Source organism: Malurus melanocephalus, unplaced genomic scaffold (genome assembly GCF_030028575.1).
Source record: "Malurus melanocephalus ecotype Western Australia unplaced genomic scaffold, MMel_1.1 scaffold_70, whole genome shotgun sequence".
NCBI lineage: Eukaryota > Metazoa > Chordata > Aves > Passeriformes > Maluridae > Malurus > Malurus melanocephalus.
The window spans coordinates 1,194,051-1,205,344 of record NW_026623302.1 but is presented as its reverse complement, the minus strand read 5'-3'; the positions used below and the strand labels follow the sequence as shown (position 1 = coordinate 1,205,344).

The window sequence follows — 11,294 nt, the reverse complement described above, 5'->3', positions numbered from 1 at the left end:
ACTGATCTCTTTTCTGTGGTGAACAGGCAATGGCCTGAAGTTGTATCARGAGAAGTTTAAGTGGGATATTAGAAAAACGTCCTTCATCCAGGGGTTGGTGGGCACTGGAAGAAGTGGTCACAGGGAAGTGGTCACAGCACCAGCCTGACAGAGCTCAAAAAGCGCTTGGACAACGCTCTCTGTATGACTCAGGGACGGTGCTGTGCAGGGCCGGGAGCTGGACTCGATGATTCTTGTGGGTGCCCGGCAGATCACGATATTGTGTTTCCGTGCGAAGGCTCGGCGCACGCACCGACACCGACACGCTGCCCGGGGTCCATCGCTCCGGAGGCGGCACCGCCGCGCCGCTCCCACAGAGCCCTCCGGGCCCGCCAGCCTGCCTCACTGAGCACGCGCCACCGCTCCGTCACGTGCTCTCCGGCATGGCTGGCGCGCAGGGGGACGGCGGCGGCAGCGGCAACGGGAGCGTTCTCCCCATCYGCCCCTACATCTGCTCCTTCGCCGGCTGCGACGCCACCTTCAACAAGAACTGGCGGCTGTCCGCCCACCTCTGCCGCCACACGGGCGAGGTGATCCGCGCCGGCTGCGAGGGGGAGGGGGGGGCGTTGTGTCTGTGTGACCGAGGTGTAGACGCCGCGCTGGGACCCCGCGGGCCCCGGGCAGCCGCTTCACCTCCTCGGGGTGTCACAGCACGGCTGCGGGTTGTGGCGGGGCCGGGTGCGTCCGGGGCATCCCGCTGACGGCGGCCTCCCCGGAGCGGCCGAGCCCCCAGCGGGGTGGGTTTGCGCTCTGGAACAGTTGCTCTCTTTTAGAGGCCGTATGTKTGCGAGTATGAAGGCTGCGGCAAAGGTTTCACGAGGGACTTCCACCGCGTCCGACACCTCCTCACGCACACCGGGGAAAAGCCGTTCGAGTAAGGCCGAAGTGTTTATTTCTTCAGATGGAGTGCGGTTGCCCGTAAGGAAAGGGAATTAAAACAGGGCATGCATGTCTACCTTTGGTGTCGTGGGCACTGCCATTACAGTGCACACACAGGGTGGAACATGGGGATGGAGCTCTTTAGCCTAAAATCTACTGTCTGGCAGTGTCCCTAATAGGTGCTCACCCAAGAATACACTATTAAAAGGCTAACTTAGCTTCTAGCTTTTAGTGTCTTTAAAGCAAATTTCTGTATTTGAGTTGCTTCAGTAATTCTTCTGCTTGTTCTTCTTGTACAATGATTTCTGTATCTGCCTAAGGAACAAATCACTGTTTCACAACARTAATAAAAAATGCAGTTCACTTACAGGTGCACAACTGATGGGTGCAAGGAGAAATTTGGAACAAAATCAAACTTGAAGAAGCACATTGAGCGCAAGCATCAAAATAGGCAAAAGCAATATGTGGTGAGTAATTTCCTTTGTACTGTACAGTGGAGGCTAAACCTTTTTGTGTATCTGAACTGAGCTGTCATTATTTGGCTTCTCATGATAACTCAATTTCCTCAATAGTGTGACTTTGAAGGCTGTAACAAGTCTTTCAAGAAGCATCAACAACTTAAAGTTCATCAGTGTCACCACACCAATGAACCTCCCTTCAAGTAGGTGGATAATTTTAATACTAAACTTTAACCATTTAAACACTGTAAATGAAAATAGATACCTTTTCTCAGCCTTATCATTAATGTGGCAGTAAAAAAAAARTAAATCAATTTGTAGTCAGGGCTGCAAGTGTATTTCTTGTCCCAGTCCTTTGCTACTAGTCCTTTGTTCAGTGATCTATTTTGAGCAACAATCTTGGTGGTCTGTAACTTCAGCAATTCCAGCACTTTTATAAAAAAATAACACTCCCCCTGAGTTTTTAGTTACTAGTTTGAAATACAAGCATAAGAGCTTGCACGGTAATGACAAATACAGCTACCTTTATTTCCCAGTAAGAAGCAGTGATTTGGCTGACATTGAAGTGAGTAGTACGTAGAAAAAGGGGAGAGACTTGGACACAATCTTAGAAGCTGTGCATTGCAACTCCATTGGGGTAACACATCACTATAGATCGGCTAAAAGCAAAGTTTAGTCTTGAATTTCTTAACAGGTGGGTCACACTTAATATGAGTGTTCATTCCACTTAAGTGAAATGCACTGCTATAGTTGGATGACAGACAAAAACAAGTCAGGGCTCTGCTGTTGTTCTGATGATTCTGTACAAGCCACTTAAAACCTTCCACTTTCTGTCCTTTTATGTTTGAAGAATCTGCTGTATAGGCATAAGGCTTGCCTCTTCAGCTAAAGTTTAATTGCTGTATATGTGGAAATCACACTGTAGTTGTGACTCTCACAGGCATACAAGTCTATTAGAAAAATACTGTGGAATTCACTTTTACAGGGTGGGGACACACACAGACTTCTAGGAAAGGGGAAACKTGGATAATTTTGTTCACTTTAATTGTTCTGGACTTAACAAAAAATACGTGGATACAGTGAAAGAAATTAAACCACTGTGTTTTGTACCTAGATGTAATAAAGAAGGATGTGGAAAGTGTTTCTCTACTCCAAGCCGACTAAAGCGGCACGAGAAGGTACATGAAGGTAAAAGTTTTTCCTTCTTGCTTAAGTGATGCTTCATCAAAGGAAAAAGGACTGCTTCCAGTGCAGAGTATGCATGGATGCGTGAAAGACATGAACGTATTCTGGGCCTAGTGATCCAGACAGACAAAATCACCCATTTTGATTAGTGAAGTGGAATACAATTGCAAGTGTTCAGTTACTGTTGTGTTTGTGGCAGGCTGAACAGAGGCCAGGATTCCTTCAATTGTTTTTTCTTCTGAGATGCTTGTCAATAATCCATCTTTTGGAGATGGGCTGATGGTTAGGGCATTAGCCTAGATCTCCASAGCTTAGGATCAGTTGCCAGTTCTMCCACAAATGTCCTATGGAGCTTTGGCAGAACCATGTGTATTTTTAGTTATTAATGAATCTGTGAGAGGTGTGAGAAGTTTTTAAGTGAAGTCATCATGATRTGCCCATGTATGTTTGAGCTAATCCTGCTACACTCCTATCTGTTCTCTCATTGACAGATAAACCAGCTTTCCAGTGATAGAAAAAAACCCAAACCAAACTGAACAAACCCAACAGACTAGCAGAAAGCTGTGATTTGTACTGTGTTCCTTTTTTTAAGACAAGGACTTGTTTTTTGAACATTCTAGTCGTGGGATTTAAATAGTGTTGACTTTCCATGGTTCCTGTCTGCTTGATAGAATGGTAGACTCTCTTTAGACTCTGGAATGTTACTGTATAGTCAGTATATTTTTTTAATATGCAGTACAAATATTTATATAGAAGTAATGTATATTATTAGTTATTTTCAGCTATTTGAGTGCAAGTGTATGTCTCCTGAAGCAAGGAGAGAGAGTTTCACAACTCCAGGAAACGTCTCTGGAGGTCATGTGGTCCAGTTCCCTGCACCAAGTGGGGCCAGTTAAACCAGGTGGTTGAGGACTGCATCCAGTGCTGTTGAATGTTTCCAGAGCTAGGGGTCCCACAGCGTCTCTAGACAACTTTTGACAGTGATACAAGGTTTCTTACTTAAAACTGTTAGGATTTTCTCTTGTTCTAATTCATGCTGATTGTTCATTGTCTCTTACTCCATTCCTGTACAGTATAGGAGGAGACAAGGAATAACTGGCTTTTAATTTTCAAATGCTGTAAGTGGAGCTCACCCTTGCAAAACTGGACTGCGTTTTCAAGACCTTTAGTGATTGTAAACATCTGTCTTGTTCAACAGGCTATGCATGCAAGAAGGAAAACTGCTCATATATTGGAAAAACTTGGACAGAGCTTCTGAAACAYAATAAAGTCAGTCATACAGGTAAATTCCAAATGCTTTAGTAAACTTTTGATACAAACAGGAAACCAACTGCTAATCTGAAGAGGAGTCCTTTTTGAACTGATTTCATCAACTTGTCATTGTGTCCAAACTTGTCTACTAACACTTTATTGGTAAAATGATGTCACTCCAGCTGTACCTTGATCTGATGAAAATGCTGCTCCATGTACTAACTTCGTTTTGTGATTCAGTTAACAAAAAGTTGTTTAATGCAGGATTTCAGATCTGGATAATTCATAATGCATCATTCTGTTGAAATGTCCATGTTCCTTGCATTTATTTCATGTTGATTTTATCATTGTTCTRGTGAACCACTAGGGTTTGATTCCAAGCTTCTGTAAGAAATTATTAATATATACTCTGCCTTTCTTTCTCCCCCTCAGAGCCAATAGTTTGCAGTGAGTGTAACAAAACTTTTAAACGGAAAGATTACCTCAAGCAGCATCAAAAGACACATGCTGCAGAGCGGGAAGTCTGCCGCTGCCCCAGAGAAGGATGTGGAAGAACTTACACAACTTTATTCAACCTTCAAAGCCATATCCTCTCATTTCATGAGGAGAAAAAGCCATTCTCTTGTGATTATCCGGGCTGTGGAAAAGTGTTTGCAATGAAGGTGTGTATATTTTTAACTGCTCTTWATCTGAATCACATTATCTGAAATTATAAACTTTTTTCCCTCTTTGTAACTGTAGCAGAGCCTAGCAAGGCACGCAGTTGTACATGATCCTGAAAAGAAAAAGCTGAACTTGAAAGTAAGTCACTCTTGCAAACATCTTCTCAACCCTACTTACTGCAGAGAAGGGTCAACATTACCTGTTTGAGAGTGTGGCTTCAAACAGGAAAACAAGGCAAATATCTAGTTAGTTGTGAGATTCCTAATTTCTGAAGCATCTTTAGCTATTGCAGTCCTGACCTCTACACTGATTTCTTCTTTCCCCACCACATTAGTAGTCTTTGCTCCACAGATACGTTAAGTTTACTAATTCTGGATCTATTTCTGCCAGGCAAAGCGTTCTCGGCCAAAGAGAAGTTTAGCMTCTCATCTCAGTGGCTACATTTCTCCTAAAACACAGCCAGGAAAGGAGGCGGTTGTGACGGAAAGCATGACAGCAGATAAGCTTGTGGAAAATGGAATACCAACTGCTGAAATTCTGACTCTGTAGCAAAGGTTAACTGAGACAATGTTCTTCACAGAATGACCAATGCAAAGCTCAGCAACAACTTCAGATAAAATTAAAATTTTTATTTTTTAAATAAATTATATTGTTTACACCACTGGGGAAAGTCACTGATGCAACTCATTTGACTTCAGATCTTCGTTTTCATCTTTCTTTACTGTATTGTTTTTCTTGATTTCCATCTTCTTGTGTTCTTTCAACTCTTTGCTAGACATGTGCCTGAAAATACAGGTACTCACTCCTTCTCTAGCAACTTTTGGCTTGGAAAGGTAAGTGGCTTTCTCAGACACAGTCTCCAAAATTTGATCAAAAAGCATCAACTAAAAAGGAGGAGAAAAATGGAACTAAATGCATGCACAAATACAGGTAGAAAAATATTTCAAGCTGATCTCCTGTTTAGTTTAGCTATTAGCYGAAACAAGCTATTTGATAGTCCTGGTTTGAGCACTTCAGCTTGTCCATTCCTAACTTTGTTCTTCACTTGTAGGCAGTTGTAGGCAAGTTACCAGAGGGCGAATCAGCCCCCTAACATTTAGTCTGGACTGCTGAGTCATAGAGTTTTGTTCTTTAAGGGTGGCCATGAGAGTGGTCTCCATCTGACTCCTCTCAACCCTCCTCTTCCTCTAGATTCAAACATATTATTTTATGGGGCTTTTTTTAAGGGACAGTATTGTTCTAAGGTTAGCAGAACCYGGTAGTATTGAACTGAGGGGTAACAGTGCATTCATGTCACACACAACTGACTCAGAATTAAACCTTTAAATTAAAGGACAATGTAAATCTGGACTGTGTCATAAAATGTTCTGCTCCCTCCCATAATCAGTTCTTCCTGTTACTCTTTCCTTATGAATTAACTTCCTATAAAAAGTTCTGTTCTYTTTGGATGAAGTGATACCACAATTTTCCCCAACCATTTGAGACAATTGTTAAGGAAACCTAATTCACTATAGACAGGACAAGGAAAAAAAATCTTGCACAGAATATTTATAAAAAATCCGTTTGTGCAAATGACAGTGAAATCTCAAGGCCCTGCAATTATACTGTTAAGTTGCCATCAGCTCCCTAACAGTTTTAGAGATTCTCACTTTGCCAGTCTTGGAACACCATTCCAGTAGTTTTTCGCATAGCAATAGACAACTAATTTTAGCCAACATTCCACAAATGCAGCTCCAGAAGAACAGYTGGTGAAATAATCCAGCTAAAATACAAATTTTTTTAAACCTCACTGTTTTTTAAGTTTTCAGTGGGCCAGCTGGATAAAGCCATAGAAGAAAATTTCACCAGTCCCATTACTAAGGGAGTGCTGCATAGGAGTAGGAAYTGCTTAGACTGCTGTCAAAACCAGTATGGCAGCTGGGTTCTTAAGGAAGCATGGTGGTTGAACTGTCTCTGTGGGACTGCTTTTCTGTAACTGAAGAGGAGCAGCTTAAGGCAGGCAACCATTACTTGCATGGGATCTAGTTCTTCACTGAGATACTAAAAATTGTGGCACTACTGAATAGGGAAGGTGAATATTACTGCAGCTATTTAATGACATTGACTGGTTCAACTTTCAGAAGTGAACTTACCATGTCTGTACTGCTACCTTTGGCTTGCCGAATGGTAACTTTAACATGGTGTTTCTTTTCAATCCACTGTGCTATCTGTTTAGTCTTGGTCTCTAAGTCGTTCTTGGCAATAGCTGAAGAAAAGGATAACTCTTTCTGAATGACCCCTGTAAAACAGAACTGAAACTGTTGGCTTAACAGCTGACAAACCTGTACTAGCTGCTTTCTTTTAACACCTTATTGAGGTGCTTGACCCCCTCTTCCCATGCTGCTTTCTCACCTGATGTCATTGTCTCAGCATGCACCGCTCTCACCTTAGAGGGTGGCTACTTGCTACTCTCACACTCAGTGCCATAACTGGGAGGCTGCATCCTTGAGGCACACTGGGAAATCTCTTCAGGGTCAAAAAGCTTAACGTATTTTTAATTACAGTCTTGTTCATATGATCCACAAYGTAGGTCTAACAAACAGGTAAGCASTGGATCTGGAATTAAAGGCTTGGTGTGCAAATTCCTGCATTCTGCATGTAGGACAGCTGAAGATAAAAGCTTTGACATTAGCTCTTCATCTCAGGCCCATTATATTGAATGGTGAAGTGCAATACTCAACTGGAAGCACAATCATGCCTTGTAATATATTTGAACAATTTGTTGTCTTCTTCTCCTTGAAGTTTCTATAAAGGACTTAGCATCTGAATAATATTTTTGTGGTTTCTTGAACAGAGCAACTCACTACTACAATAATGCTCTCCTCTAAAATCAGAACTCTACCCAATGCACAGCAATCTGTGTTAGCCTGAGAATAAGAGAGGATATAAGGTCACATGCCTTTTCTGAAACCTCTTTGCCAAACTCAGTTTGTTAACCTGCTGGAGCAGACTGTCTTAAAAAAAAAAAAAGTGTTCAATATTGAAAAAGTTTTCTCTAACTCTGTACAGGAAAGGGTTCCAGACTTTGTCTTTCTAAGAGTGTTTCATGACCGGTGACAAACTATATATCAGTGTATATGGTCCTTCGTTTGTAAAAACTGCCTTTCACTCTAAACCTTAGTAAAAYGACAGAAATTCAGTGAGTCTCATGGAACCACAGTCTAGTTAGTCACTTTTTTTTAAAAAGTCAGCAGATGCCAAAATAGTAAATCCTGAGAGGGCAATAGAAGGCTTCTCTGGGGAAGACTAGACTAATCCAGAATTTTATTTTCACCAGTGCAAATCCTTAATAGCGTAGACTGCAGTGACATTGCTTTGGATTTACACAAATAAAAGTAAGAGGATTTAATCTGCTGAAACCACTTTTAATGCAACATTTTTCAAAGTCCTCAGTGTTGTAGTGTTTACAATGTACATACCTGGCTTTGGACTTGCTTTTTTCTTCTCTGCACGTTTGAGCTGCTCTTCATGAATCTGCTGCCCAGTCATTAGTCTGTATACTGGAGGTTCCACATTCTCACGAAGCAGAACTAATTTCAGGCCATGTTGATCCATAAGTTTGAGTGCCTCTGCTCGGTGCATGTTTCCTAAGCTCTCTCCATCCTGGTTGATTACATGCAAAATACGATAGGGAATTCTGCGCCCAACACTTCCAAATGCTGTTTTTGTTTTTGGTCGTGTGTGAGATTTTTCATCTGTACAAAATGGTTGAGTAAGTCCAAACACAGCTGACTTCCTAAGGTCAGGTACCACTATCCCGAGTGGAGAAAAGAACCACTTTTGTGCTGTCTGTGTCAGAAGAGTACCAAAGAACCTTTTTGCGTAACTGTTCTCATTTCTAGTTGTTTGGCATAAATGTTTCATTGTGCGCAACGCAGTCATTCTGAGGAAGAAGAAAAAGCAAGTTAGCCCATCATTCAGATTCTTCTAGTTATATTAGAAAGGCATGACTCTGGTTCAGTAAACCCTGGTGTTTGAACCTATCCTTTCAAAATGGTACATGGTGTTACTATATAGAATGAGCTGTCAAAAGTCATTTTACAGTAAAAAGGGATTTAACCCAGAGAGAAAATCTGAGAGATGAGCAAAATTAATGAGTTGATGTTACCTTCAGTATTTTAAAATCTGAGCCTGAACTCCTTTAAAGAACTCAATACTTCTAGTTCCTTTCTCCTCACTTTCAAATTTAAATGAATTATTATAGGCATCTATCCTGACATGGTATTCATGAAGCTATAAACTTTCAAACAAGCCTCAAAATACACCTGTGCTTAAAGACTACTGAAACTCATTTTTGAGACACTTCTTCCATTGGATTTTCTTTCCCCATTCTTCCCTGGTTCATGAAATCCTGGCAATTTTGGTRCAGCTGACCATCGCTTGCATTTTGTTCAGATCTTCAGAAATCAACCGCTTTCTAACAGCTGCAAAGAAACTTTAGAAACAAAGAGAAAACTGTATTATCTGCAGTTTTCATATTTTATGTTTAAAAGGGAGAAATTACAGGAAAAGCCAAGGATGATATAGGAAACCAAACACGTGTCATATCAGAGGAGTTGGCAAGAGTGTGACTTCTTTTGCTCAGGAAGGACTGTGACTATGCTCYATAAATACATGCACGCATACACGTATATATACATACATATATGACATTGTGTAAACATGCATCCATGTGCATTACATACACATGAAAAAGGTGAAAACCATCAGCAAGGATAAAGAGCTATTTATAATTCTACGCAGCGTTGGCACAGGAACAAGCAAAATGACCTGCCTGTGAATAAACTTAGTCTGAAAAGKAGACAGTCTGGAGCCTGGGATGGACTTCATACCTCAGCATTAGGGACAAAGTCCATGCAAACTGCTTGAAGACAGTGGCAGATCAGTTCATGAACAGGGTAGTCTGATAACAGCTGCCTGCTACAGCTAGGTGCAGAACTCAAGCTAGCCATGGGCCACAGAACAGAAGTAACAGGCTATCCACAGCAGTCTARAATCAGCAGGCAGAGCTACTGTCCCTTCCTGCCCTGAGCTTTGCCTTTGCCAAGTCCAGACCCCTCTGAAAATGACTTTATTTCAGGAATGACAGCAACCGTACAAATGAATACCTACTGCCAACACACAAGTATCTTTGTGCACCATCGGCATGGCTACACAAAAGCCACGATGTCCTTATTTTATACATGATTTCATAAACCAGCTCTGAATCATTCACTGCAGGTACAGGAAAACAAACCCGGTCTGTAAACCATTATTTGGTCCATAATCTGGGCATCACTGCTGCATTATTCAATATCATTAAATTTCTCTTCAATTCAGGTGAGCCTGGCTTGCCTTTGAGAGGTACTGGTTTCTAAAACKAAATATCACAGCAATGGAACAGCACCTTATTTTAAGGAAATGTTGATCTTGCTCTGCTAAATACATGCTGCTGTCTTTGTTCCCCTTCATTCTCTGTTGTTATTTACATCTAATAAATCTAACCTTAGCTGGCTAAAAGAAAACAACCCCTTTTTTACGGACGGGTTTTTCTCGGCCCAACACAGCAGGTACGTGTATTTCGCGTWGTGCATTTTGGTCATCCTTGTAATGGCAAGGCCGACTGACAGCGCTGGGTGGGAGCTCTAAGGAGCGGGCAGCTACGGGCCCACCGGGAACAGCGGGAGCAGCCGCGRTTCCCGTGCTGGGCGGCCGTCACGGGAGGCGGGCAGCATCCCAGSGGAGGTGGGCTGCATCCCGCGGGAGACAGCCTGCTTCCCACGGGAGCCGCTGCCGTGCGTGTCCCCCCTGCAGACAGGGGAGAAGGGCCGTGGGAGAGTGGGTGACCGTGCCTTGTCGTGCCGCTTGTCGCGGAGGTCACTGTGCGTGCCTGTGACGCGCCCGCCTGGGTGACCCCCAGTTCCCTTTGGCCCCCTCTTACCTGCCGCGAGCCCCGGCCCGCTGCAGCAGCTCGGGAACCGGCCCGAGCCACCGAGAAATTGAGGAACGTCCCGCCTCTCCCCTTTCCTCTTCCTCCTCCTCCTCTTCCTCTTCCTCCCGGCGCGCCTCCGTCCCCGCCCCCGCCCCGCGCGTGCTCGCATGCCTGTGAGCGCGCCTCTGCCGGCGTGATGGATGAGGGGGTGCGAGCGGGGTTCGTGTGAGCCCCCACATTTCCAGGCCGGCACACGGAGTGTGCCCGGCGCTGTGTGTGCGGTTGTCGGGAGCTGTTGTTTCCCTGCTGGTTCCCGGTGTGCCTTGGCTGCCGTGGCTGTAAGGCCCACAGCTGGGACAGGGGCCGCGCCGTGCCCGGGGGCCATCCCAGCAGGGCAGTTCGGTGCCGTGAGCGGGGATTATGTGGGTGCTGAGTGCTTTGTGTGTGTGCTGAGGCACGTCCCGTGTGAGTGATGGAATTCGGGTTTGAATTGGGAAGGATTTTTAAAACTCTAATACCCCTGCAATAAGGAGAGCAGGAGCATCTTCARCAGGTTCCTCAGAGCCCTGTCTGTCCTGACCTTAAATGTTTCCTGGTATGGGGCATCCACCATCCCTCTGAGCAACCTGTGATTGTGTTTTGCCACCTTCCTTGTAAAAAACTTCTTCCTTATTTCTAGATCATCCTCTTTTAATTTAAAATCATAACCCCTTGTCCTATCTCTGCAGGCCCTGSCAAAAACCCTCTTCCCATCTTTTTTCCCACCCCCTTCAGGCACTGGAAGGCTGCTCGCAAGGTCTCCCCACAGCCCTTCCCCAGACTGAGCAGCCCCAGCTGTCTCAGTCTGTCTTCACAGGAGAGCTCCAGCC

General features: G+C 43.8%; 2 protein-coding genes across 5 annotated transcripts; one reads left to right on the top strand and one right to left on the bottom strand.

Annotated features, from left to right (window-relative positions):
- The first annotated feature begins 390 nt into the window (after window positions 1-390).
- GTF3A (general transcription factor IIIA) lies at window positions 391-5,136 on the top strand. Of its 3 annotated transcripts, XM_057366693.1 has the most exons (9): window positions 391-569; window positions 813-913; window positions 1,289-1,385; window positions 1,491-1,579; window positions 2,491-2,564; window positions 3,760-3,843; window positions 4,245-4,474; window positions 4,554-4,613; window positions 4,866-5,136. In XM_057366693.1, the coding sequence occupies exons 1-9, from the start codon at window positions 423-425 to the stop codon at window positions 5,022-5,024; spliced, it is 1,041 nt and encodes a 346-aa protein (XP_057222676.1). In that variant the 5' UTR covers window positions 391-422; the 3' UTR covers window positions 5,025-5,136. The 3 variants fall into 3 exon arrangements, with proteins under 3 accessions (XP_057222676.1, XP_057222677.1, XP_057222678.1); XM_057366694.1 differs by lacking the exon at window positions 4,554-4,613; XM_057366695.1 differs by lacking the exon at window positions 391-569 and having other exon boundaries at window positions 583-957; window positions 1,278-1,385.
- MTIF3 (mitochondrial translational initiation factor 3) lies at window positions 5,084-10,495 on the bottom strand. 2 transcript variants are annotated; one of them, XM_057366696.1, is made up of 4 exons: window positions 10,435-10,495; window positions 7,934-8,397; window positions 6,608-6,753; window positions 5,084-5,359 (listed from the first exon to the last, which is right to left on the bottom strand). In XM_057366696.1, the coding sequence occupies exons 2-4, from the start codon at window positions 8,394-8,396 to the stop codon at window positions 5,147-5,149; spliced, it is 822 nt and encodes a 273-aa protein (XP_057222679.1). In that variant the 5' UTR covers window position 8,397; window positions 10,435-10,495; the 3' UTR covers window positions 5,084-5,146. The 2 variants fall into 2 exon arrangements, with proteins under 2 accessions (XP_057222679.1, XP_057222680.1); XM_057366697.1 differs by lacking the exon at window positions 10,435-10,495 and adding an exon at window positions 9,289-10,405.
- Between the last annotated feature and the right edge of the window lie 799 nt (window positions 10,496-11,294).